The following is a 26,956-nucleotide window of genomic DNA, read 5'->3' on the forward strand; positions in this document are numbered from 1 at the left end:
ATTTAAACGATCATAAACTTCGAATCTGTATAACTAAAAATGAACTTTTATCCTATGCTCTTATTAATCAGTGATTTTAATTATTCACTTTTTGACATGGATAAGATTACATTATTATTATTATTAATTTTTTTTTTTTTTTTTTTTTTGAGATGGAGTCTTACTCAGCCGCCCAGGGTGGAGTGCCGTGGCGTTATCTGGGCTCACTGCAGCCACTGTCTCCTGGGTTCAAGCAATTCTCCACATCTCAGCAAACTGAGTAGCTGGGATTACAGGCACCCGCCATCATGCCCAGCTAATTTTTGTATTTTAGTAGAGATGGGGTTTCACCATGTTGGTCAGGCTGGTCTTGAACTCCTGACCCCTGGTGATCTGTTCACCTTGGCCTCCCAAAGTGCTGGGATTACAGGCATGAGCCCCCATGCCCGGCCAAAAGACTACATTATAACAAGCAAGTAGAACCAAGGTTTTTAATTTGTTATCCTATTTACTTATTATTTTTGAGATGGAGTCTTGCTCTGTTGCTCAGGCTGAAGTGCAGTGGCGCAATCTCGGTTCACTGCAACCTCTGCCTCCCAGTTTCAAGCGATCCTCCTGCCTCAGCTTCCCAAGCAGCTGGGATTACAGGCACGTGCCACTATGCCCAGGTACTTTTTTTTTTTTTTTGAGACGGAGTCTCACTCTGTTGCCCAGGCTGGAGTGCAGTGGCGCTATGTTGGCACACTGCAACCTCCACTTCCCAGGTTCAAGTGATTCTCCTGCCTAAGCCTCCCAAATAGCTGGGACTATAGGCATGCACCACCATGTCTGGCTACTTTTTGTATTTGTATAGAGACAGGGTTTCACTATGTTGGCCAGGCTGGTCTTGAACTCCTGACCTCATGATCCACCCACCTCGGCCTCCCAAAGTGCTGGGATTACAGGCATGAGCCACCGTGCCTGGCCCGCCCAGCTACTTTTTATATTTTTAGTAGAGACGGGATTTCAACATGATGGCCAGGCTGGTCTTGAACTCCTGACCTCAAGTGATCCAACCACCTCAGCCCTGCAAAGTGCTGGGATCACAGGCGTGAGCCACCACGCCCAACCTGTTATTCATTTTTAGACTGCTAGATGAACTCAAAATACATGCTTGTTGATTTTAAGAATTCTCTTCTTTCATCAGCAAAAGCAGAACCAAGCAGTGACTACATTGCATAGTTGGAAATGCCATGTAAGCTGACACAGCCAGCTCATCGTGGTGCAAGCCGCTGGATCCAGTCTTTTCTCCCCGAGACCTGAGAGCAGACACCAATCAACAAGGCTGCCATACCAATCCTGAACGGGATTAAACTAAGCATGATTCCTGAGTTTAAATGATGAAATGCATATAAGCTAATTCATTAAAGAAAATAAGGTAAGGCCAGGTGCAACGGCTCATGCCTGTGACCCCAAAACTCTAGGAAGTCAAGCTCGGGTGGAATCACCTGAGTCCAGGAGTTCAAGGCCAGCCTGGGCAACGTGGCAAAACCCCATCTCTACAAAAAATACAAAAATTGGCCAGGCATGGTGTTGGGCACATGTGGTCCTAGCTACTCAGGAGGCTGAGGCAGGAGGATTGCTTGAGCTCAGGAGGTGGAGGCTGCAGTGAGCCGTGATCATGCCACTGTACTCTAGTCTGGGTGACAGAGCAAGACCCTGTCTCAAAAATAAATAATTAATTAATTAAAATAAAATAAAGTAGTTCCTTATCTTTCAGGCTGCTTATCCCTCTTTTTCCTACCTTCTTATGAAGGAAAAATCAAAATAGCAGCATCTACCCCCTGTGGAGCTCATAACTGGGAAATGTTCCTTCATGTTTTAATTGCAAAAATGCTGCACTACCTGGAGAACAAGCTGGTACACCATCTGTCCCCCAATACTTCTCTATCTCTGGTATCTGTGTAGGAAGTTGAGGGGCACGATTCTCTGTAATGATAACCCAAAACACCTTTATTGAATGACAACCCTACTTTGGGTCCCAATCAAAGATGAAAGCAGAGGTCAAAGGTAGCCATTCATAACAGCCTCAACAGATGGCAGTTCAGTAAGAAACAAGAAGTGGTATGTTCTTTGTAACAGTGAAAACAAGAAAAACTCTGAATGTCCAATAATAAAGAATTAGTTAATCACGGACTGTTGTTAAACTCACTAGCTACTGACTGACTGACTGAGGTCTCGCTCTGTTGCCCCGGTTGGAATGCAGTGGTGTGATCATAGCTCACTGCAGCCTTGACCCCCTGGACTTAAGTGATCCTCAGGCCTCAGCCTCACGAGTAGCTGGGACTATAGGAACATGCCACCACACCAGGCTGATTTTTTGTAGAGACAGGGTCTTGCTGTGTTGCCCAGGCTGGTCTTGAACTCCTGGCCTGAAGCCATCCTCCAGCCTCAGCCTTGCAAGTGCTGGGATTACAAGCATGAGTTACCACACCCGGACTGTCAAGCTATTTATTTTTTATGTATTTATTTATTTTTAAGACACAGTTTTGCTCTGTTGCCTAGGTTGGAGTACAGTGGCGCAATCTCAGCTCACTGCAACCTTCTGTCTCACACGTAAGTGATTCTCCTGCCTCAGCCTCCCATGTAGCTGGGATTACGGGCACATGCCACCATGTCCAGTTAATTTTTGTATTTTTAGTAGAGACAGGATTACAGGGTTTCACCGTGTTGGTCGGGTTGGTCTCGAACTCGTGATCTCAGGCAATCCACCCACCTCAGCTTCCCAAAGTGCTGTGATTACAGGCGTGAGCCACCATGCCCGGCATCTCTTTTTTTTTTTTTCCAAGACGGAGTCTCACTCAGTTGCCCAGGCTGGAGTGCAGTGGCACAATCTTGGCTCACTGCAAGCTCCGCCTCCTGGGTTCATGCCATTCTCCTGCCTCAGCGTCCCGAGTAGCTGGGACTACAGGTACCTGCCACCACGCCTGGCTAATTTTTGGTATTTTTAGTGGAGACGGGGTTTCATCATGTTAACCAAGATGGTCTCGATCTCCGAACCTCATGATCTGACCGCCTTGGCCTCCAAAGTGCTGGGATTACAGGAGTGAGCCACCGTGCCCGGCTTTTTTTTTTTTTTTATGCCAAAGCAGCTTTCTCCATTTTCTAATTTCCTGTAAGTGTGGTTGTATTGTTTAAGAGATAACAAAATTATAAAAATAATGTCATTATCTAACATTTACACTACATGTTGCAGTCTCCTAGAATAGTCAAGAGTTAAAAATCGGCCAGGCACAGTAGACCTGTAATCTCAGCACTTTGGGAGGCCAAGGCAGGTGGATAACCTGAGGTCAGGAGTTTGAGCCCAGCCTGGCCAACACGCTGAAACCCCATCTCTACTAAAAATACAAAAATTAGTCAGGTGTGGTGGCGCGTGCCTTTAATCCCAGCTACTTGGGAGGTTGAGGCAGGAGAATTGCTTAAACCTAGGAGGCGGAAGTTGCAGTGAGCTAAGATCGTGCCACTGCACTCCAGTCTGGGTGACAGACCAAGACTCTGTCTAAAAAAAAAAAAAAAAAAAAAGAGTTTAAAAATCACCCTATTTAATATCCACTATTATGTCAAATATGTATTCATTTAATTCTATAACTACTCTATGAGATAGCTACTATCATTCCATTTTACCAATGAGAAATCAAAATTTCAAACCACAGAATCACATTCAAAAGGCCCAAATTATTATTGTTTTTTGAGACGGGCTCTTGCTCTGTCACTCAGGCTGCAGTGCAGTGGAATAAACACAGCTCATGGCAGCCTCAACCTCCCAGGCTCAAGCAATTCTTCCACCTTGGCCTCCTGGGTAGCCGGGACCACAGGCATGTGCAAGCATACCCAGCTAATTTTTTAATGTTTTGTAGAGATGGAGTCTTGCTATGTTGCCCAGGCTGGTCTCAATCTCCTGAGCTCAAGTGATCCTCCTGCCTCAGCCTCCCAAAGTGCTGGGATTACAGGTATGGGCCACTGTGCCCAGCCTAGGCCCAGATTATTAAATTTATTACCCACCCCCAAATATGTGGTTTATATCCAAATCCAAGCAGTATCTGTCATCTGGCAGGGGACACGCTGGTGCTTTGTGGAATACAGATCTCTGCTTCCTAAGAAAATCCTAAAATCATTGCCATAAAGGGCATCAGTTATAGAACTGGTAACCAATGACAAGAGAGAATCCAAAACATACAAAATTATGGTGTGGAGAAGAAATTAAAAAAAAAAAAAAATTCAGGGCCAGGTGTGGTGACTCACACCTGTAATCCCAGCACTTTGTGAGGCCAAGGCGGGTGGATCATTTGAGCTCAAGAGTTCGAGACTACACTGGGCAACATGGTAAAACTGCATCTCTACTAAAAATACAAAAATTAGCTGAGTGTGCGGGCACACACTTGAAATCCCAGCAAGTCGGGAGGCTGACGTGGGAGAATCACTTGAACTTTAGAGGCAGAGGTTGCAGTGAGACAAGATCACTCCACCTCACTGTAGCCTGGGTGACAGAGCAAGACTGTCATACACACACACACACACACACACACACGCACACGCACAATTCAGACCATGAGGAGTTTGATAAAGTCTGGTAATTTATCTAGAAGGTCAGATGGGTGAGTCCCTTTTTTTTTTCTTTTTTGAGATAGGGTCTCACTTTGTAACTCAAGCTGGGGTACAGTGGTGCAATCTCAGCTTACTGCAGTCTCGACCTCCTGGGCTCAAGCAATCCTCCTACCTCAGCCTCCCGAGTAGCTGGGAAGACAGGCGTGTGCCACCATACACAGCTAATTTTTGTATTATTTGTAGAGAAGGGGTCTCGTCACGTGGCCCAGGCTGGTCTTGAACTCCTGGGCTCAAGTGATCCACCAACATAGCCTCCCAAAGTGTTGGGATTACAGGCGTGAGCCACTGTGCCTGGCCTGGGTGAGTCACTTCAGAGAAGAAAAAGCTATTAAGTAAAGTTCAAGTCACAGGCACAGAAAGCCAAAGTAAGGGTGACAAGCACTTGTAAATCTTCATCAACGACAGAAAGGCTCTTCAGAGTGCACCTGTAGCTTAGAGCTGCAGAGACTGTGGGGGCGGCGGAAAGACCACTGGACTAGAATGAGGGTATCTGAGTTCAAAGTTTCAAGTCTGTAAACCGAGAGGCTGGATAACTTTACCTCTCAAGGTCTTTCCAGCTGCAAAATTCCTTAAGATACAAAACAAAACTGTAACTGCTGCTGAGCATGACAGAGGTGAGACATGAACCTCCCAGGGGAGACAAGGCGTCATAAGCGCCATCCTGAGGTCAGTCCAACACATTTAACTTATTTCACCCCATAATGCTGCAAATTCTGCTTCGTTCCTGTATTTCTTCAGGAACAAAGAAAAAAACATTCTAGAGGCATAAGAAACAGATGGTAGGGTTAAGGTACTTGTTTGTAATCTCTTATTTTTTAGAGCTTCGAAATACACAATTTTCACAGCATTCTGAAATGTGAGTCACACAGTTGTATAAACATTATGATGTCAACTATAAAAATATGCATGAGGGCCGGGCGCAGTGGTTCACGCCTTTAATCTCAGCACTTTGGGAGGCCAAGGCAGGTGGATCACCTGAGGTCAGGAGTTCGAGACCAACCTGACCAACATGGAGAAATCCTGTCTCTACTAAAAATACAAAATTAGCTGGGTGTGGTGGTGCATGCCTGTAATCCCAGCTACTCTGAAGGCTGAGGCAGGAGAATCGCTTGAATACAGGAGGTGGGGGTTGCAATGAGCTGAGATCATGCCATTGCACTCCAGTCTGGGCGACAAGAGCAAAAACTCCATCTCAAAAACCATAGATAGATATATATACATATGCATGGGGACACGAACTGAGTAATCATGGTAGGATGTGATTGAAAACAATATTTGCAAGCAATACCCTTTCACAAAACACTCTTCTATTTTCTTCTCAATAAAAATAACTTCATGGCCGGGCACGGTGGCTCAAGCCTGTAATCCCAGCACTTTGGGAGGCCGAGACGGGCGGATCATGAGGTCAGGAGATCGAGACCATCCTGGCTAACGCGGTGAAACCCCGTCTCCACTAAAAAATACAAAAAATTAGCCGGGCGCAGTGGCGGGCGCCTGTAGTCCCAGCTACTCGGGAGGCTGAGGCAGGAGAATGGCGCGAACCCGGGAGGCGGAGCTTGCAGTGAGCAGAGTCCGCGCCACTGCACTCCAGTCTGGGCGACAGAGCGAGACTCCGTCTCAAAAAAAAAAAAAAAAAAAAAAAAAAAAACCTCATTTCTTCCTTTCTTTCATCTAAACTTTCAAACTGCCTGAGTCCTCACAGAGAAGACAGTTGCACCTTGTTTTAAATAAATCCTAACAGGGTTTGTTTCCCATATATGATACCAAGCACAAGATGGCCAGCTCTCCAGAGCTGTGACGGGCTCTTGCATTTTACCCTTCCTAGCAAATTTACACCCTTGGTTCAATTCGCAGGCTGCCCCAGCGCCAGGGATAAGCAGACTAGGAACATACTGAGTCCATTTCCACCCCTTAAAATGGTGTTCTGTTCAAACATATTTTTGTAGTTCAAATGGGACTTTGGAAATAACAGAAATTTACTGTTTAAAAGCCTCCTGAGAACAACCCCAATATTATTGTAGCCCAGAAGAGCCACCTACAGTTCCCCATTTTCCTGGCTGGCTCCTGTTCCCTCAAAAGCCATAATGAGGGCTGGGCACGGTGGCTCACGCCTGTCATCCCAGCACTTTGGGAGGCTGAGGCGGGTGGATCACCTGAGGTCGGGAGTTCGAGACCAGCCTGACCAACACGGAGAAACCCTGTCTCTACTAAAAATACAAAATTAGCCTGGCGTGGTGGTGCATGCCTATAATCCCAGCTACTCGGGAGGCTGAGGCAGGAGAATTGCTTGAACCTGGGAAGCGGAAGTTGCGGTGAGCCAAGATCATACCATTGCACTCCAGCCTGGGCAACAAGAGTGAAACTCAGTCTCAATTTTTTTAAACAGCCACATGAAATGGTCACATGGCTCGGTTACCTCTTTTCTGTGAATTTCAGTGCTCTTACCTTCTTTATTTTACTTTCTCAGACTTTTCTCAATGCTCAGTATAATTTTAGTCTCTTTCTTCTTCAAAATAGTTTAATGTGTCTAAATAAGTCAATCTAGACTGGGTGCGGTGGCTCACATCTGTAATCCCGGCACATTGGGAGGCCAAGACAGGAGAATCACTTGAAGTCAAGACTTTGAGACCAGCCTGGCCAACATGGTGAAACCCCAACTCTACTAAAAAAGTACAAAAACTTAGCCAGGCGTGGTGGCACATGCCTGTAGCCCCAGCTACTCAGGAAGCTGAGGCATGAGAATCGTTGGAACCTAGGAAGCGGAGAGAGGTTGCAGTGAGCCAAGATCACCCTACTGCACTCCAGCCTGGGTGACAGAGTGAGACTCTGTCTCGAAGAAAAAAAAAAAAATAGGATATTTGATGATTTTGGAATAAGTCTTTAATAAAATAAGCAGCTTTCTACCTTTGAGAGATAGGAAAGATGTATAGAATAAGAATAAACAAAGATTGAAAAGGTAGTAGCTACTATAGCCTGCAAAGACCCTGTTTCTGAGGATATTTTCATTTCTAAGGATGTTCTCCTGTCTTTTTTTTTTTTTTTCCAGATGGAGTCTCGCTCGGTCACCCAGGCTGGAGTGCGGTGGCGCAATCTTGGTTCACTGCAACCTCTGCCTCCCAGGTTCAAGCAGTTCTCCTGCCTCAGCCTCCCGAGTAGCTGGAATTACAGGTGCCTGCCACCAGGCCTGGCTAATTTTTTGTATTTGTTACTAGAGACAGGGTTTCACCATGTTGGCTAGTCTCCAACTCCAGACCTCAGGTGATCCACCCGCTTGGGTCTCCCAGAGTGCTGGGATTACAGGCGTGAACCACTGTGCCCAGCCTTCTCACGTCTTTAGGTGATTTTGTTTCCTATAATCATCTATACTACATAGACAGAAAAGAGGACAATACCATATAGGAAAAAAAAATCTTCCCTATCCAGGAATTCCACTTCTAGGTCTACATCCAAAGAACTGAAAGCAGGGTCTCTAGGAGATATTTATATACCCACATTCATATAGCATTATTCACAATAGCTAAAGGGTAGAAGCAATACCTAAGTATTCTCCATCAGCAGATGAATGGAGAAACAAAACGTGGTACACATGGACAATGGAATTTTAACATTATCAGCCTTAAAAAGGAAGAAAATTCAGAAATATGCTGCATCATGGACGAACCTTGAAAACATGACGAAAAGTGAAAAAAGCCAGTCATAAGGGACAAATACCGTATGATTCCATTTGTACGAGGTACCTAGAGTAGTCAAGTTCGTAGAGACAGACAGCAGAATGATGGTTGCCAGGGGGCTCAGGGAAGGAGAGAATGAGGAGTTACTTAAGCAGCACAGTTATAGTTACGCAAAATGAAGAGTGCTGCAGACTGCTTGCACAACAATGGGGATGTACTTAACGTTACTAACTAGACTCTAACATTTTAGATGGCGATACGGTTTGGATTTGTGTCCCCGTCCAAATATCATATCAAACTGTAATCTCTAGTGTTGGCGAGGGGGCCTGCTGGGAGGTGACTGGATCCTGAGGGCAGATTTCCCCTTGCCGTTCTGGTGACAGTGAGATCTCACTAGATCTGGTTGTTTAAGTGTGTAGCACTCTGCCACCCCCCTTCTCTCTTCCTCTTCCTCCTCTGGCCATGTACTGATGTACCTGCTTCCCCTTCACCTTCTGCCATGATTGTACATTTCCTGAGGCTTCCCCAGCGATGCTGTCTGTACAGCCTGTGGAACCATGAACCAATTAAACCTCTTTTCTTTACAAATTACTCAGTCTCAGGTATTTCTTTATAGCAGTGTGAGAATGGACTAATACAGATGGTAAATTGTATGTTATGTGCATTTAACACAATAATAATAATAAATAAAATCTTCCCTATGTCCCAAAGCTAAATCCTAGGGCTGAAAGCTCTTTTAGTTTTTGAACTACCACATTATCCATCATTTCAACAACATGTGGCAGGGTGAGAAGTCAAGCGAGACAAAGAGCTCTTTTTGAGTACCTTATGTTGCTTAACGACAGGTGTACTGTCCAAAATAATTAGCTTTCAAAAGGAATGGCCTTAACCCTCCTCTGCAACTGGTTAGTGATCTCAGTTTCCCTTCATTAAGTTCTTGACAGCTCAATGTCCTCACATCTGTCACTGTTTGGGAGACTGATTCCAAGAACCTAAATTGCTGAAAGGACTAGGCAACACATTTATTCTGGTTCATGGGAAAGAACTGAACCCATCTGTTTTCTAATCAAAAGCCGTATTTGAATCAGTTTTGTTCCATGACAGGACCATCCTAATGGGAGCAATATAATCATATGGTATTTTCCTCTTTCCTATCTATGTAATATACATGATTACAGTAAACACTAATCAATTAAAGGCATGGAACATCCTCAGAAACAGGGTCTTCACAGATTGTAGGAGCCACTCCCTTTGCAATCTTTATTTTTATTTTTATTTTTGGAGAAGGACTCTCACCCTCTCGCCCAGGCTGGAGAGCAATGGTGCAACCTCAGCTCACTGCAACCTCTGCCTCCCAGGTTTAAGTGATTCTCCTGCCTCAGCCTCCCAAGTAGCTGGGACAACGGGCACCTGCCAACACGCCCGACTCTTTTTTTTTTTTTTTTTTTTGAGACGGAGTCTGGCTCTGTCGCCCAGGCTGGAGTGCAGTGGCCGGATCTCAGCTCACTGCAAGCTCCGCCTCCTGGGTTTAGCCATTCTTCTGCCTCAGCCTCCCGAGTAGCTGGGACTACAGGCGCCCGCCACTTCGCCCGGCTAGTTTTTTTTGTATTTTTTAGTAGAGACGGGGTTTCACCGTGTTAGCCAGGATGGTCTCGATCTCCTGACCTCGTGATTCGCCCGTCTCGGCCTCCCAAAGTGCTGGGATTACAGGCTTGAGCCACCGCGCCCGGCCCATTTTTATATTTTTAGTAGAGATGGGGTTTCACCACATTGGCCAGGCTGGTCTTGAACTCCTAACCTTCTGATCCGCCCACCTCAGCCTCCCAAAGTGCTGGGATTATAGGCATGAGCCACCGCACCCGGCCCGCAATCTTTATCTGCTTGTTCTTCTGAACACTAGGATTACTTTTCCTCTGAGCAACATGGTTTGTTTTAGAACGACATAGGGGAGGCTGGGCACGGTGGCTCATGTCTATAATCCCAGCACTTTGGGAGGTCGAGGCAGGTGGATCACCTGAGGCTAGGAGTTCCAGACCAGCCTGGCCAACATGGTGAAAACCCCCTGTCTCTACTAAAAATACAAAAATTACAGGTGGCAGGTGCCTGTAATCCCAGCTACTTGGAGGCTGAGGCACAAGAACAGCTTGAACCCAGGAGGCAGAGGTTGCAGTGAGCTGATGAGAATGCGCCACTGCACTCCAGCCTGGGCAACAAGAGCAAGACTCTGTCCCCCCACCACAAAAAAGGGAACTACACAGGGGGTAGATATTCCTATGTTGTAAAAACAGACTTACCTTAATCTTTTTTTAAGTTGCAGACTGTCATGGATGATCCTTTTAACAAACTCTAATTCACCTCCTTCTGCCATGATTTCCGTGATGCCTCCTGTATTAACAGAACTAGGTGGGGGTCTTCGAGGATTCCGTGAGTTTACTCCCTGAACAACGACAAGAAAACACTGGTGAAAAATGTGTACACCTAAGAACCAAGTCTGAACGTAATCTATCTCTAAGTTAGAATGTTTAGATGCAATTTTACTTTCCAAATAGTACGCTAGATTTGGATTTTAAAATCACATAGCCAATAAAATATTTTATTCATTTATTTTTTGAGATGGAGTCTCCCTCTTTCACCCAGGCTGGAGTGCAGTGGCCGCAATCTCAGCTCACTGCAAGCTCCGCCTCCCGGGTTCAGCCATTCTCCTGCCTCAGCCTCCCGAGTAGCTGGGACTACAGGTGCCGCCACCATGCCCGGCTGATTTTTTGTATTTTTAGTAGAGATGGGATTTCACCACGTTAGCCAGGATGGTCTCAATCTCCTGACCTCACGATCCGCCCGTCTCGGCCTCCCAAAGTGCTGGGATTACAGGCGTAAGCCACTGCGCCCAGCCTAAAATATTTTATTTTAAACAGCTACTTCATGCAACTATTTATTCCCAGGTCTTTTACTTTCCATTTTTGTGATTAAACATAAAAATTGTTTACCTTTTTATATAGCCCAATCTGTCACTTTTTCTTTATGCTTTCTTTTTCATGTACAGAAAATCTACCCAAAGATTAGATAAATATTTACTTATGTTTTTTCCTGGCATTTTCATGGTTTTGCTTTTCACATTTAAATATTTAATCCACCCTTACCTCATACCATATGAAAAGTTAACTCAAAATTCATCAAAGACCTAAAAGTAAAAGCTAAAACTATAAAACTCTTTAGAAGAAAACATAAGAGTAAATTTTCATGACCTTGGAATAGGCGATGGTTTCTGAAACGTAACAACAAAAGCGTAAGCAACAAAAGAGAACAGATAAATTGGACTTCATCCAAATTTAAAACTTCTGAGCTGCAAAGGGCACCATCAAGAAAGTGAGAAGATTGGCCAGGCGCGGTGGCTCAAGCCTGTAATCCCAGCACTTTGGGAGGCCGAGACGGGCGGCTCACAAGGTCAGGAGATCGAGACCATCCTGGCTAACCCAGTGAAACCCCGTCTTTACTTAAAAACACAAACTAGCCGAGTGAGGTGGCGGGCGCCTGTAGTCCCAGCTACTCAGGAGGCTGAGGCAGAAGAATGGCGTAAACCCAGGAGGCGGAGCTTGCAGTGAGCTGAGATCCGGCCACTGCACTCCAGCCTGGGCGACAGAGCGAGACTCAGTCTCCAAAAAAAAAAAAAAAAAGAAAGAAAGAAAGTGAGAAGACAACCCACAGGAAGGGAATGTTTGCAAATCACTGTCTAATAAGGAACTTGTTTTTAGGATATATAAAGAATGCTTACAACTTAATAATAAAAAAGAAAAATAAACCAACTTAAAAATGAGCACAGGATATGAATAAGCATTTCTCCAAAGAAGATATGCAAACGGCCAATGGCCACGTGAAAAGACGCTCAACATCATCAGCCATCTGGGAAACCCTAATCAAAACCACAATGAGACACCACTTTATACCCACTAGGATGGCTAGAATCAAAAAGACAGATCAGGCCGGGCGCGGTGGCTCACGCCTGTAATCCCAGCACTTTGGGAGGCTGAGGCAGGCAGATCACGAGGTTAGGAGATCGAGACCATCCTGGCTAACACAGTGAAACCCTGTCTCTACTAAAAAAAAAAAAATACAAAAAATTAGCCGGGCGTGGTGGCTCATGCCTGTAGTCCCAGCTACTGGGGAGGCTGAGGCAGGAGAATCGCTTGAACCCAGGAGGCAGAGGTGGCAGTGAGCCGAGATCACGGCACTGCACTCCAGCTTGGGCGACAGAGCAAGACTCCATCTCAAAAAACAAACAAACAAACAAAACCCCGACAGATCAGGCTGGGCATGGTGGCTCATGCCTGTAATCCTAGCACTTGGGGAGGCCAAGATGGGCAGATCACTTGAGGTCAGGATTTCAAGACCAGCCTGGCCAACATGGTAAAACCCTGTCTCTAATAAAAATGCAAAAAAAATTAACCGAGTGCAGTGGTATCCGCCAGGAGTTCCAGCAACTCAGGAGGCTGAGGTACGAGAATCACTTGAACCTGGGAGGTGGAGGTTGCGGTGAGTGGAGATCACACCACTGCACTCCAGCCTGGGCAACAGAGCAACACTCCATCCCCCCGCCCCTCCCCCCCTCAAAAAGGACAAAGAAGTGTTGACCGGGTGCGGTGGCTCACACCTGTAATCCCAGCACTTTGGGAGGCCAAGGCGGGTAGATCACTTGAGGTCAGGAGTTTGAGACTAGCCTGGCCAATATGGTGAAACTCCGTCTCTATTAAAAATACATAAATTAGCCGGGCATGGTGGTGCATGCTTGTGATCCCAGCTATTCTGGAGGCTGAGGCAGGAAAATTGCTTGAACCTGGGAGAAGGAGGTTGCAGTGAGCTGACATGGCGCCACTATACTCCAGCCTGGGTGACAAGAGTGAGACTCTGTCACCAAAAAAAAAAAAAAAAAAAAAAGCAGGCCATGTAGCAGTAAAAACATTGATTTCCTTCCTAAGCCAAGAAGTTCAGTCCAGGAGTGCACTATGACCCAAGTTGGTCAAATGAGAAGCAAATCAAATGTTCAATGGTTCAGGGAAGAAAAGAGCTCTCTCTGCACCCTCCCACCCTCTAAATATTGCTGTACCACAAGTAAACCAGCTTATGAACAAAAACAACCACAGAACAAGTCACAGCCAAGAGAAAAACAGAGCTCTTAATACTGTGAACACCTTAATCAAATCATTATGAAATCCCAACTACTGCTGGGTTTCTCAAATATGTCAGCCAATACACTTCCTTTGTCGTTAAGTCAACCTAAATTGGGTTTTTAGGAACAGTCCTCCCTCAGTATCTGAGGAAGATCTGCCTTAGATACCAAAATCCAAGGAAGCTCAAGTCCCTTTTATCATATGGGGTAGGATTTGCATTTCACCTGCCCACATCATCTCATCTACTTTCAATAATTCCTAGATTAATTATAATACCTAATACAATGTGAATGCTATGTAAAAATAGTGATACTGTAGCTTTGTATTACTTTTCATTGTTACATTGTTATTTTTTATTGTTTTCTTTTTTTCCCCAAATTTTTTTTTTGAGACAAGGTCTTGCTCTGTTACCCAGGCTGGAGTGCAGTGACACGATCCTGGCTCCATTCAACCTGCACCTCCTGGGCTCAAGCCATCCTCCCACCTTAGCCTCCGAAGTAGCTGGGTCTACAGGCACACGCCACAGCATCTGGCTAATTCTTTCTATAGTTTTTGTAGAGACAGGGTTTCACCACGTTGCCCAGGCTGGTTTTGAACTCCTGAGCTCAAGCTATCCGTCCGCCTCAGCCTCCCAGAGTGCTGGGATTACAAGTGAGAGGCACCGTGCAAGCCTCCCAATGCTTTCAATGCATGTGGCTGAATCCACAGATGTGGATCCCACAGGTGTAGGACCTATAGACACAGAGACCCGAAAGTACCTCAAACCAAAAGCACCCTAACTGACACAGCTTTCAAAACCTAGGCACTATAGCACGCGCCTATGGTCTCAGCTACTAGGGGAGCTGACGGGAGGGGGACTGCTTGAGTCCAGATGTTCAAGACCAGCTTGAGCAACACAGCAAGTCCTCATCTCAAATATATTAATTTAAAAAATAGTAAGTTAATTTTTTTAAGTTTTCTTTAAAAAATAGTAAGTCAATTTTTTTTTTTTGAGACAGAGTCTCACTCTGTCGCCCAGGCTGGAGTGCAGTGGCCGGATCTCAGCTCACTGCAAGCTCCGCCTCCCGGGTTTACGCCATTCTCCTGCCTCAGCCTCCCCAGCAGCTGGGACTACAGGCGCTCGCCACCACGCCCGGCTAGTTTTTTGTATTTTTTTTAGTAGAGACGGGGTTTCACCATGTTCGTCAGGATGGTCTCAATCTCCTGATCTCATGATCTGCCCATCTCGGCCTCCCAAAGTGCTGGAATTACAGGCTTGAGCCACCGCGCCCGACCATAAGTTAATTTTTTAAAGTTTTCATTGCAACCTCCGCCTCCCGGGTTCAAGCGATTCTCCTGCCTCAGCCTCCCCAGTAGCTGGGATTACAGGTGTGGGGCACGACGCTTGGCTAATTTTTTGTATCTTTAGTAGAGAAGGGGTTTCACCATGTTGGCCAGGCTGGTCTCCAACTCCTGACTTCATGATCCGCCCACCTTGGCCTCCCAAAGTGCAGGGACTACAGGCGTGAGCCACTGTGCCCAGCCTATATTCAATTATTTTAAAGCAGAAGACATTTTACCTTGGCTTCCAATTGATTGGCAAAAAAGGGAGGGTTGCACATGCAGAAGTCATAGATTATCTCAGATTCTTCTTTAAGAGCATCCATCAGGAGTGTCTTCTGTGGCACTTTCACCACTAGGAGGAAAAACAGGGCTGTGAGCTAATCACTGTTGCGGTGGTTTTAACGTATAATCACGCACTGCATAATGATGCTTTGGCAACAATGGACTGCATATATGACGCTGGTCCCGTAAGATTGTAACACCACATTTTTACTGTACCTTTTCTATGTTTGATATGCTCAGATACACAAATACTTACCATTGTGTTAAAACAGCCTTCCGTATTCAATACAGTAACATACTGTTCAGGTTACAGCATAGGAGCCACAGGTATTACATACAGGCCTAGGTGTGCAGGAGCACACACTACGATGAAATCACCTAACAATGCATTTCTCAGAATATATCCCTGCTGTTAAGTAACTTGTGACTGTATGTCCTCAAACCCTTTGACGTGGCCGGGCGCGGTGGCTCATACCTGTAATCCCAGCACTTTGGGAGGCTGAGTCGGGCGGATCACGAGGTCAGGAGATCGAGACCATCCTGGCTAACCCAGTGAAACCCCGTCTCTACTAAAAAATACAAAAAACTAGCCGGGCGAGGTGGTGGGCGCCCGTAGTCCCAGCTACTCGAGAGGCTGAGGCAGGAGAATGGCGGGAACCCGGGAGGCGGAGCTTGCAGTGAGCTGAGATCCGGCCACTGCACTCCAGCCTGGGCGACAGAGACTCTATCTCAAAAAAAAAAAACAAAACACCCTTTGACGACTCCCTTGAGGAGATGCAGTTTAATTTCCTTCCCCTAGAGTATCAGCTGCATTTTAAGGACACTCAAATAGCTTCATGGAGAGATCCACATGGCTAAGAACTAGTGTTTCCTTCCAAGAGTCGTGTGAGTGAGCTGTGAGTAAGCCATCTCGGAAGCAAATCTCTACCACCCGTAAGTCCTTCAGATACTGTAGCTCTAGCCAACAACTTGACTGCAAATGCATGAAAGTGTCTCAACTAGAACCACCCGCCTAAGCTATGCCAGAATGTATGACCCACAGGAACAATGAGATAAATGTGTATTGTTTGAAGTTGGTAGGGCCAAGTACGATGGTTCATGCCTGTAATCCCAGTGCTTTGAGAGGCCAAGGCGGGAGAACTGCTTGAGACCAAGAGTTCCAGATTAGCCTGGGCAACATAGCAAGAACCTAGCTCTATAAAAACTTTAAAAATAAAAAATTATCTGACTGTGGAGGTATGAGCCTGTCATTCTAGCTACTTGGGAGGTTAAAGTGAGAGACTGCTTAAGCCCAGGAGGCTTGAGCCATGATCACGCCACTGCACTCCAGCCTGGATCACAGAGTGAGACCCCGTCTCTAATAAATAAATAAATAAATAAATAAATTTTTTTTAAGGCTCCTAGGGCCGGGATTGTTATATTGTTACAATAACAATGTAACAATGAGGTGGCTCATGCCTGTAATCCCAACACTTCGGGAAGCTGAGGCAGGTGGATCACTTGAGGTCAGGAGTTCGAGACCTACCTGGCCAACATGGTGAAACCCTGTCTCTACTAAAAAAATCACAAAAATTAGACGAGTGTGGTGGTGGGCACCTATAATCCCAGCTACTCAGGAGGCTCAGGCAGGAGAATCGTTTGAACCTGGGAGATAGAGGTTGCAGTGAGCTGAGACTGTGCCACTGCACTCCAGCCTGGGTGACACAGCAAGAGTCTATCTCAAAAAATAAAAAATAAATAAAAGTAAATAGGCTCCTAGATTTTGGAATAATTTGTTACACAACAATGGAGAAATAAAACAAATGCACTAATAATATTAATGTCTCCCCTTACAAAGATATGTTCAATACTATGAAGAAAAGTCTTATTTCCTTCATAAAGAGACATAAAATCTCTTCAATGGAAAAAAAAATTAACACTGTTTTATACACAGAATGGTCACAAAAATAAAAAGTAACAAATCACAAGGGGATTTGACTATTTCTAGCACAGTTCTATGTACTGAAATTATTATTTGTTTTTGAGACACAGTCTCACTCTGTAGACCAGAATAGAGTGCAGTGGTGTGATCTCCACTCACTGCAACCTCTGCCTCCCAGGTTCAAGCGATTCTCCTGCCTCAGCCTCCAGAGTAGCTGGGATTACAGGTGCCCACCACCACGCCCAGCTAATTTTTGTATTTTTAGTAGAGATGGAATTTCACCACGTTGATCAGGCTGCTCTCAAACTCCCTACCTCAGGCAATCTGCTTCGGCCTCCCAAAGTGCTGGGATTACAGGCGTGAGCCACTGCACCCTGCCTATGTACTGAAATTAAAAAGATGGTATAGTTTAAGCAACAGTAGGGTTTCCTTCCTTTTAAAATCTTTCTGACTAAGTTACTTCACATATAGTCAATTCTCATTATCTGCGCTAGTTATGTTGTACAAAGTAGCCGCAAATAGTCAATAAGTGAATACTGAACCACTGGTTCCCAGGGGAAATACAGGGTTAGGTTCCTACAAGTCTCTCATCACATTTTCATCAACTGATAGACACACAATCTTGTTTTATGGTGTTTAAAGACACTTTATCGAATATACATTGCTGATTCACTAACATTGAACTCATGGCCAACACCACTATGACTCGTGTCTGAAGGAAGCTTATCTAACACATGTATTTTCTCTGTAAGGCACGTCACAGCCTTTTTGCACTGAGGAACACAAGACAGCCTTTCAGCACTATGTTTACGGACTATTTTAAACAGCAAAATCACCAAGAGAAAGCACAAAAATGCAAAATAAAAATTAAAAAACACCCAAAACGTGGTATTAAATAGACCAAGAAAAGGACGCTTGGTCCACAGAATGGAAGCTGGAGTAAGAAGGGAGAGCATCGCTTTGCTGAGCCTCAGCTGGGAACACGCACACTGGGCAACTCCAATTACATTCCACTATGCACGTGTCTGTGAATGACCACAAAAGTACTATGAATGCCAATTTTAAGTTAAAAATAAATTTTTGGTTGGGGGCAGTGGCTCACGCCTGTAACTCCAACACTTTGGGAGGCTGAGGCCAGAAAATCACTCGAGCCCAGGAGTTCAAGACCAGCCTGGGCAACATGACAAGACCCCATCTCTACAAAAAAACACAAAAATTAGCCAGGCGTGGTGGCAACACACCGGCAGTCTCAGCTACTCACAAGGCTGAGGCTGGATGATTACCTGAACATAGGAGGTTGAAGCTACAGTGAGTCACTACACTCCAGCCTGGGTGACAGTGAGACCCTGACTCTAAAATTAAATAAGGAAACACATTCATACATATAAACATACATGCATATACTTTAGCTATTGACAAACTAATTTTAAAGTTTATTTGGAGAGGCAAAAGGCTCAGGATAGCCAACACAGTATTGAAAGAGAAGAGGCAAGTTGAAAGACTGACACTACCCAATTCTAAGACTTACTACAAAGCTACTATAATCAAAACAGCATGTTTTTAGTGAATGAATAGATCAATAGAACAGAACAGATACAGTCTTTTCAAGAACTGATACTGGAACATCACTTGGACATCCACATGCATAAAATGAATCTAGACACATACCTTATATCCTTCACAAAATTTAACTCAAAACAGATCACAAACCTAAATGCAAAATGCAAGACTATACAACTCCTAGAAAGTAACAGAGTCTTGCTCTGTTTCCCAGGCTGGGGTGCAGCGTCGCGATCTCGGCTCACTGCAACCTCCGCCTCCCAGACTCAAGTGATTCTTGCTCCTCAGCCTCCTGAGTCACTGGGATTACATGCATGTGCCACAACGTCGGCTAATTTTTGTATTTTTAGTAGAGATGGGGTTTCGTCATGTAGGCCAGGCTGGTCTCGAACTCCTGACCTCAAAGATCTACCCACCTCAGCCCCCAGCGTGCTGAGATTACAGAACTTTTGGATATAATACCAACGGTACTGTATATAATTCCTTAAAAGAAGATCAGTAAGCTGGACTTGGCTGGGGGCAGTGGCTCATGTCTATCATTCCAACACTCTGGGAGGTCCAGACAAGAGAATCACTTGAGGACAGGAGTTTGAGACTAGCCTGGGCAACATGGTGAAACCCCATCTCTATTAAAAATACAAAACTTAGCTGGGCATGGTTGGGGGTGCCTGTAATCTCAGCTACTTGGGAGGCTGAGGCAGGAGAATCGCTTGAACCTGGGAGGCAGAGGTTGCAGTGAGCCGAGATCGCGCCATTGCACTCCAGCCTGGGGAACAAGAGCAAAACTAAGTCTCTAAAAAAAAAAAAAAAAGCAGGGGGCAAAAGGCCTGAACAGACATCTCACCAAAAAAGATATACAGATGGTAAACGAGCACATGAAAAGATGCTCTACATCAATATCAGGAAAATGCACATTAAAATAATGAAATACCACTACACACCTATTAGAATGGCCAAATCCCAGAACACTGACAACACCCAGTGCTGGCAAGGATGTGAGCAACAGGAACTTTCGTCCATTGCTGGTGGGAGTGCAAAACGGTACTCTGGAAGGAGTTTGGTGGTTTCTCACAAAATTAAACACACCATTAGCATACCATCCAGCAAGCACACTGCTTGGTATTTACCTAAAGGAGTCAAAAACTTACATGCGCAGAAAAAGCTGCACACAGATGTTTCTCACAACTTTATTTGTAATTGTCAAAATTTGGAAACAATCAAGATGTCCTTCAAGAGGTGAATGGAGAAACTCTGGTACACCCAGATAATCGAATATCAAAATGAAATGTGCTAAAAATAAATGAGCTTTCTGCAATTAGAGAGGCAGCAGAAAAAAAAATAAATTAAAAGAATTTTTTAAAAAGCTATCAAACTGTAAAAAGACATTAGGAAAGTTAAATAAATGTCACTCAGCGGAAGAAGCCACTCCGAAGAGTCTATCTGCTGTGTGATTCCAATTATATGACGTTCTGGAAATGTACAACTCTGGAGACAGTAAACAGGTCAGGAGTTTCCTGGGGCTGGGGGCAGTGAGAGACGGACAGCTGAGGCACAGAAGACCGCAGGGCAGTGAAACGATTCTGTGTATACCGTACTGGGAGACACACGTCCACTTCATTCATCCAAAACTACGGAATGTACACCACCAAGAGGAATCTGTGATGTAAAGTACCAACGGTGGGGGACAATGATGTGCCAGCATAGGTTCATCACCTGTGACAAATATCCCACTCTGCTGGGGGATGCTGATAATGGAGAAGGCTATGCATGTGTGGGGGCAGGTATATACAGGGAATCTCTGAACCTTCCACTTCATTTTGCTATGAACCTAAAAATGCCCTAAAAAATAAACTCAACAAACAAAAAACCACCACTTAAAGTCTCTGGAAATGTTTCTAAGGGGTTATAACGAATAAAAAAACATTTATTCAAGAAAATCTACTAAAACAAATGAACGGATACATAAATAAATTTCGGCAAGCAGGCAAATTCACTAATAAAGAATCCACAAACAATAAGGATCAACTGTAGTTACTATTTTCTTTCTGAGTTAATTCTGGTATCAAGACAGACAGCAAACCCAATTACAAAGTGCCGGATTTTAAAAAATTGCCAAAGTCTGCATATTAAAGAAAAAGGTAATGAAATGTGTTAAACTAAAAAGGCAGGTGAAGACACAGAGTGTGGAGGTATTCATTCTGTGGCGCTAACCTTTTATGAGATCAGATAAGTTATTCTGTTCCACATTTTTCTTTGCATAGTTGAAACACATATCATCCACTTCTGTTGCAAGGAAATACCAGCCATTCAAGGTTGCTCCGAGTAAGGGGTAGATGCAGGACGCCCCCGTACCTAGTAAAACGAAAATTCAAAACACATTCCACACACCAGAGGGAAAGGTTAGAATAATCATGAAAACACCAGAATTCTGTTTTCAGACAGGGTCTCACTCCGTCACCCAGGCTACAGTGCAGTGGTGTGATCACGGTTCACTGCAGCCTCGACTTCCTGGGCTCAGGTGATTCTCTCCACTCAGCCTCCCGAGTTCCTGGGACTACAGGTGCATGCCACCATGCCTGGCTAATTTTTGTATTTTTTGTAATTTTTGTATTTTTTGGTAGAGAAATCACAAGCTGGTACCTGATTTCACATATATTATGGCTACTGGGTTCCCTAGTCATTCGTGTATGTTAGTCTTACCTCCTAATTAGACTCAAACTTCCTGAAGTATTAAAACCTTGCTGGTCTCCTCTTTCGTGTGTTGTATAAAAAATGAAGAATACACAAGCAGAGGTTGAGGAATATGTGACTAATTCACCCAAAATGCTCAAAACTCAGCTGATTTACTTTGTAAAGAGTCTTCATTTTAAATCTCACACAAAACTCAATTTTCTTAAAAGAAAACAATGCTATTTGTTAAGATGCCTTTGTAATATCTTAAAACGGATCAATGTACGTTCCATTTTCCAAAAGAAAGAAAAAATATGTAGGGTATAAAATGTTTATTAAACTGCTGAATTACCCAAATATCTGTAAGTTGTCAGCTGAAGGAAATAAGAAGTGGAAAAAACAAACAAACAAAAAAACTAAACAGATTAAAGAGATAACTCATCTCTTAGATGTGGAGACATGGGAAAATATTTGGTTTGGAGCCAAGACATCAGAGTCACTGGCTCGCCTCACCACAGTGTCAAGGGAGGTATTCAAAAGGCAAACACTCCAGACAAAAAAAAACACTCTTTGACCACTAGGGTTTGATACTAAATTATGTAGAACCCCGAGCCCTGGACTGGACTATATACTAACCATGAATATTGTTTTTAAAGGCCAGGCATGGTGGCTCACACCTGTAGTCCCAGCACTTTAGGAGGCTGAGGTGGGCGGACCACCTGAGGTCAGGAGTTCCAGGCCTGCCTGCAACATGGTGAAACCCCGTCTCTACTAAAACTACAGAAATTAGCTGGGCATGATGGTGGGCACCTGCAATTCCAGCTACTCAGGAGGCTGAGGCAGGAGAATCACTCGAACCTGGGAGGTGGAGGTTGTAGTAAGCCGAGACCTTGCCACTGCACTTCAGCCTGGGTGACAGAGCAAATCTCAATCTCTCTCTCTTTTACAATATTGACTATCTTGGCCAATTAGATCCTATAGAGTATATTCAAGAGAAGGGTGGTTCTCCCAAAGGCCTAAGGCAGTCAGCCTCCACCAGCCACTGTAGGTCTGCTCTCATCTGACCATATCCCAGTTCCGGTCTAGCCTTGTAAGGATTTGCCAGGGAGAAGCAGGGGCTAGATACTCCTAACCCAGAGGAAATCAGGCTTGTCATACTGCTTCCTCATTACGCATCCAGAAAAGGCTACTAAAAGCTGACGGCCCCAACATTTAAGCTCTTTGATGGTCACGGTGAATGCTGCGTTGCCTGCCATGTTTGCCCGAGAGTATCCTGGCCCCAGTGCTACTGGACAAGCACCTCCTTGGATACCTGGGGGTGGTGAGGGAAAGGGTGGTAAAGGGTATTCAAGGTCTTCTCAGAAACCACACTGCTTTAGCTCCTGCTGGCCGTTCTAGTAAGCCAGACACACACACAATCAGAACATTTCAGTTGTACTTTCTACTCTGTAGGAAAAAAATCCAGACCAGATCCTTGACTTTTACACAACTGCCTCTCTCTTCAAACTTCAATTTCATTTAAAAGATTAAAAAAGTACACTTACCTCCAGGGTAATAAATATACATAAAAGATTTGTCAGCGCCAAAAAAAGTTTCTTAATTCTCAAGACCCAAAGACTTGCACTCTAATAGAATGCAACAGATTCTTTACTAGTCCTTTATAGGACAGAACAAAATCCCCTCAGAAAGCCAAATGACATTTTTAAATGGGTAATAATCTTTGTAATGATAAATAAAAATGGAAAGTACGTAATCGTAGAACTAGAGCAAACTGATGGAGTCTGGGGGAAGAATTTATATAAAGCCCTAATTAGAATGGATGTGATTGCAGTTAGGTAGTGCCCCTTGTGAAGAATTAAAATCCATTAACCTCCTCTATCCCCAAATGCTATTTTTGAGGGTTTGGGGCATAATTAAAATCAAATTAGTACCAACTAGGCTGTCAAGCTTTTTAAGCAAAACTAAGTGAGAAGCAGAAGAGGTGAGAAATGCAGAAATGCAAAAAGGTAAGAGATGATGACTTGGCTAGGACGGCAGTGGAGATGGAGAGAAGTAGATGATTTCAGAAGTATTTAAGAGAGAAAGTCAACAGGAAACAGTCATAGACATTTTTTTACTGAGTGTGGGGAAGCAAGTACCAAGGATCACAGGGTGGACTATGGTAGACTCACTGAAACAAGAAACAAAGAGAACCAGGATTAGGGAAACAGAGTGTGAGTTTGGTCTTGGACACAGCAAGTCTGAGATGTTTTTCAGAAATCCAAGTTTCTCTTATATATGAGATCGGAGGTCAAGGAAAGTAATCCGAGTTGGAGGAACATATAAACAAGTGATTTATTTGTATGGAGGTGGGAAATCGTCATAGAAGTGAATGCAATTGCCAGGGTAGGGTGCTGAGTGAGAAAGGAGCTGAAGGCTGAGCCTTATGCAAGGAATACCAACACCTAGTAGTCAGATACAGGCAGGTACGCCTGACAAGCGGAGAACAGTGCACAGAAACGAAAGAGGAAACCAACAGTCTGGCGTCATGAAAGCAAATGAAGGAGAGCGAACAAAAGAGAAAGGAGAGATCAATAAATGCCGCTGAAAAGATCATGTAGGATGAGGACTGAAAATGTATGCAAACATCAAAGTTAAACACTTACTACTATCTAGGAGTGAAGAATGCTAATAATTCCACTGAGTCCGAAATAGAGGCCAGGTGCAGTGGTCAGGCGTGGTGGCTCACGCCTGTAATCCCAGCACTTTGGGAGGACGAGGTGGGCAGATCACCTGAGGCCAGGAGTTTGAGAACAACCTGATCAACATGGTGAAATCTCATCTCTACTAAAAGTACAAAAGTTAGCCAGGTGTGGTGGAGGGCACCTGTAATCCCAGCTACTTAGGAGGCTGAGGCAGGAGCATTGCTTGAACCTGGGAGGCAGAGGTTGCACTGAGTTGAGACCACGCCATTGCACTCCAGCCTGGGCAACAAGAGCAAAACTCCACTTCAAAAAAAAAAAAAATCACAATATGAAGACACCAGAGTAAAAATAAAGCCCAACAGACACAGACATCAATGTGGTAATCTGAAAAGCTAAGTAGGGCCAGGTGTCGTGGCTCATGCCTGTAATCCCAGCACTTTGAGAAGCCAAGGCACATGGATTGCTTGAGTCCAGGAGTCAAGACCAACCTTGGGCAACACGATGAGACCCTATTTCAAAATTAAAAAAATTTAAAAAATGAAAAGCTATGTAAGTAAGAGCCTCACTTTCATTTTGTACTTCCCTTAACCTCTTACTCCCTGTTTGGACTGACAATCCCTTCTCAAGAGAAATCAGTGGGAGAAAAGGCCAGGTGTAGTAAATAAGAACGGTAACAGGTATACTAAATAAGAATGGTAACAGGTGTAGTAAATAAGAACAGTAATAGGTGTAGTAAATAAGAATGGTAACAGGTGTAGTAAATAAGAACGGTAATAGGTGTAGTAAATAAGAACGGTAATAGGTGTAGTAAATAAGAATGGTAACAGGTGTAGTAAATAAGAATGGTAACAGGTGTAGTAAATAAGAACGGTAACAGGTGTAGTAAATAAGAACGGTAATAGGTGTAGTAAGAATGGTAACAGGTGTAGTAAATAAGAACGGTAACAGGTGTAGTAAATAAGAATGGTAACAGGTGTAGTAAATAAGAATGGTAATACAGGTTGAGGATCTCTAATCCAAAATGCTTGGGATGAGAAGTGTTTTGGATTTCAGTTTTTGTTTTCAGATTTTGAAATATTTGCATTATATTTACAGGCTGAACATCCCTAATCCCCACATCTGGAAAGCTCCAATGCACATTGCCTTTGAGCAGCATATCAGTGCTCAAAGCTTGCAGATTTGGAAGCATTTCGGATTTTTGGATTAAGGATGCTCAACCTGTATCTGTAGCCAGCTTCTTTTGTACAACAACAAATACCCAGTAGAAAAGTTTACAAAGAATTTGAGCTTGCAAAACTTACGAAACCTATGTTTAGCCAAAAAAGAATTCCACACTATATACCTATGTCAATTCCTCTTCGGAGAGTACTTTTGTCAGAATCCTGGTGACCGATCAGATCTTCCACCCAGTGAATATAGTTGAGTCTCAAGGGAACTGTGGGAATTAGTCTCTCCAATGGAATATCAATAGAAAGTCCAAAATCTTCCCTTAGGAGAGTACAAGTCAGAGCTCTGACTGCTTCGGGGTCTTTAAAATTAAGGCTGAGGAATAGAGAAAAAGAAGTAAAACTGATTAATAAGATTCACTATGCTGTACAAGCTCTATGACAAACAGGCAAAACCAAATGCCCATCTGAATTTCCTAGAGAGATCACACATAAATAGTTATACAGAGCATTCATCCCAGTGCATATACACATGAGTGTTTAACAGTCACGGCATATGAAAAGCAGTACAATCCTCCACCAAAAACACCGCATATCCATATACAGAGCACAGAGATCAAATGACTCGGCTCAAATTCCTGTCTCACTGTCTCCTTACTGTGTAACTTTGGACAAGTCATTTACCTCTATGAAACTGTTTCCTCTGCTGTAAAATGAGGATAGTAGTACCAATATCACAATGCTACTGTGAGATAACCTGAGAAGTACTTAGCATAATGTCTGGTGCATAGTAACTATTTTACAAATGCTAGCTATTTTTACTGTTACCATTAACATCATCTGACATTAGCATTCCTTGAAAATCCTACTTAAAAGTGGAAAGAAAGCAGTATAAAAATGTTTAATAATGAAGACAGGATAAGATACTTAAATACGACAACTATTACAGACATCAAATTTAAAATGTAATTTTTTAAAGCTTTATGAAGTATAATTCACACACTATAAAATTCACCTGTAAGTGTACAATTGAATATTTTCTAGTATATTAACAAAGTTGTGCAACCATCACCAAAACCCACTTTTAGAGCACCCCTATCACCCCAAAAAGGAGAACTCATGACCATTTGCATGTCTTTCTTCATTTCCAACTTTAGCCTGAGGCAACCATTGATGTACTTTCTGTCTTTACAGACTTACCTTTTCTAGATATTTCAAGGAACTGAAATCATAATGAGGTCTTCTGGTCACTTAACACAAGTTTGTGAGGTTCATCCACTTTCTAACTTGTCAGTATTTCACTTCTTTTTATGGGTGAATAATATTCCATAGTAAGAATAACTACGCTTTGTTTATCCATATTCCCCAGTTCCTGGACAGCTGGCTTGTTTCTACTTGTTGACCATCACGAACAATGCTGCTATTTACATACAAGTCTTTGGGTGGACATACGTTTTCACCGCTCTTGGGTAGACAGTCAGGAATGGATCATAAGATATACTTGTGTCTAACTTTTTTTTTTTTTTTTTTGAGATGGAGTCTCGTTCTGTCACCCAAACTGGAGTGCAGTGGCACGATCTTGGCTCATTGCAAGTTCTGCCTCCCGGGTTCACGCCATTCTCCTGCCTCAGGCTCCCAAGGAGCGGGGACTACAGGCGCCCGCCACCACGCCCAGCTAATTTTTTCGTATTTTTAGTGGAGACGGAGTTTCACTGTGTTAGCCAGGACGGTCTCCATCTCCTGACCTCGTGATCTACCCGCCTCGGCCTCCCAAAGTGCTGGGATTACAGGCGTCAGCCACCGCACCTGGCCTGTATTTAACTTTTTAAGAAACTTGTACGAATGTAACTATGTTGATGTCAAAATACTGCTAAACTGAAAATATTAAAAAAGA

General features: G+C 43.9%; 1 protein-coding gene across 3 annotated transcripts in view; it reads right to left on the reverse strand.

The window, feature by feature from the left end:
• METTL16 (methyltransferase 16, RNA N6-adenosine) overlaps positions 1–26,956 on the reverse strand; it is a 94,884-nt gene that overhangs the window by 42,439 nt on the left and 25,489 nt on the right. For 2 of the 3 annotated variants that reach the window (XM_037987489.2, XM_037987487.2), the window contains 4 exons: positions 25,239–25,438; positions 20,754–20,894; positions 15,016–15,131; positions 10,589–10,731 (listed from right to left, as the gene is read on the reverse strand). In XM_037987489.2, coding sequence (XP_037843417.1) covers positions 10,589–10,731; positions 15,016–15,131; positions 20,754–20,814 — 320 coding nt within the window. In that variant the 5' untranslated portion in view covers positions 20,815–20,894; positions 25,239–25,438. The remainder of the gene's footprint in view (positions 1–10,588; positions 10,732–15,015; positions 15,132–20,753; positions 20,895–25,238; positions 25,439–26,956) is intronic. The other variant, XM_037987488.2, reaches the window with a different exon arrangement.

The sequence above is a fragment of the Chlorocebus sabaeus genome, chromosome 16 (genome assembly GCF_047675955.1).
Source record: "Chlorocebus sabaeus isolate Y175 chromosome 16, mChlSab1.0.hap1, whole genome shotgun sequence".
Lineage (NCBI taxonomy): Eukaryota > Metazoa > Chordata > Mammalia > Primates > Cercopithecidae > Chlorocebus > Chlorocebus sabaeus.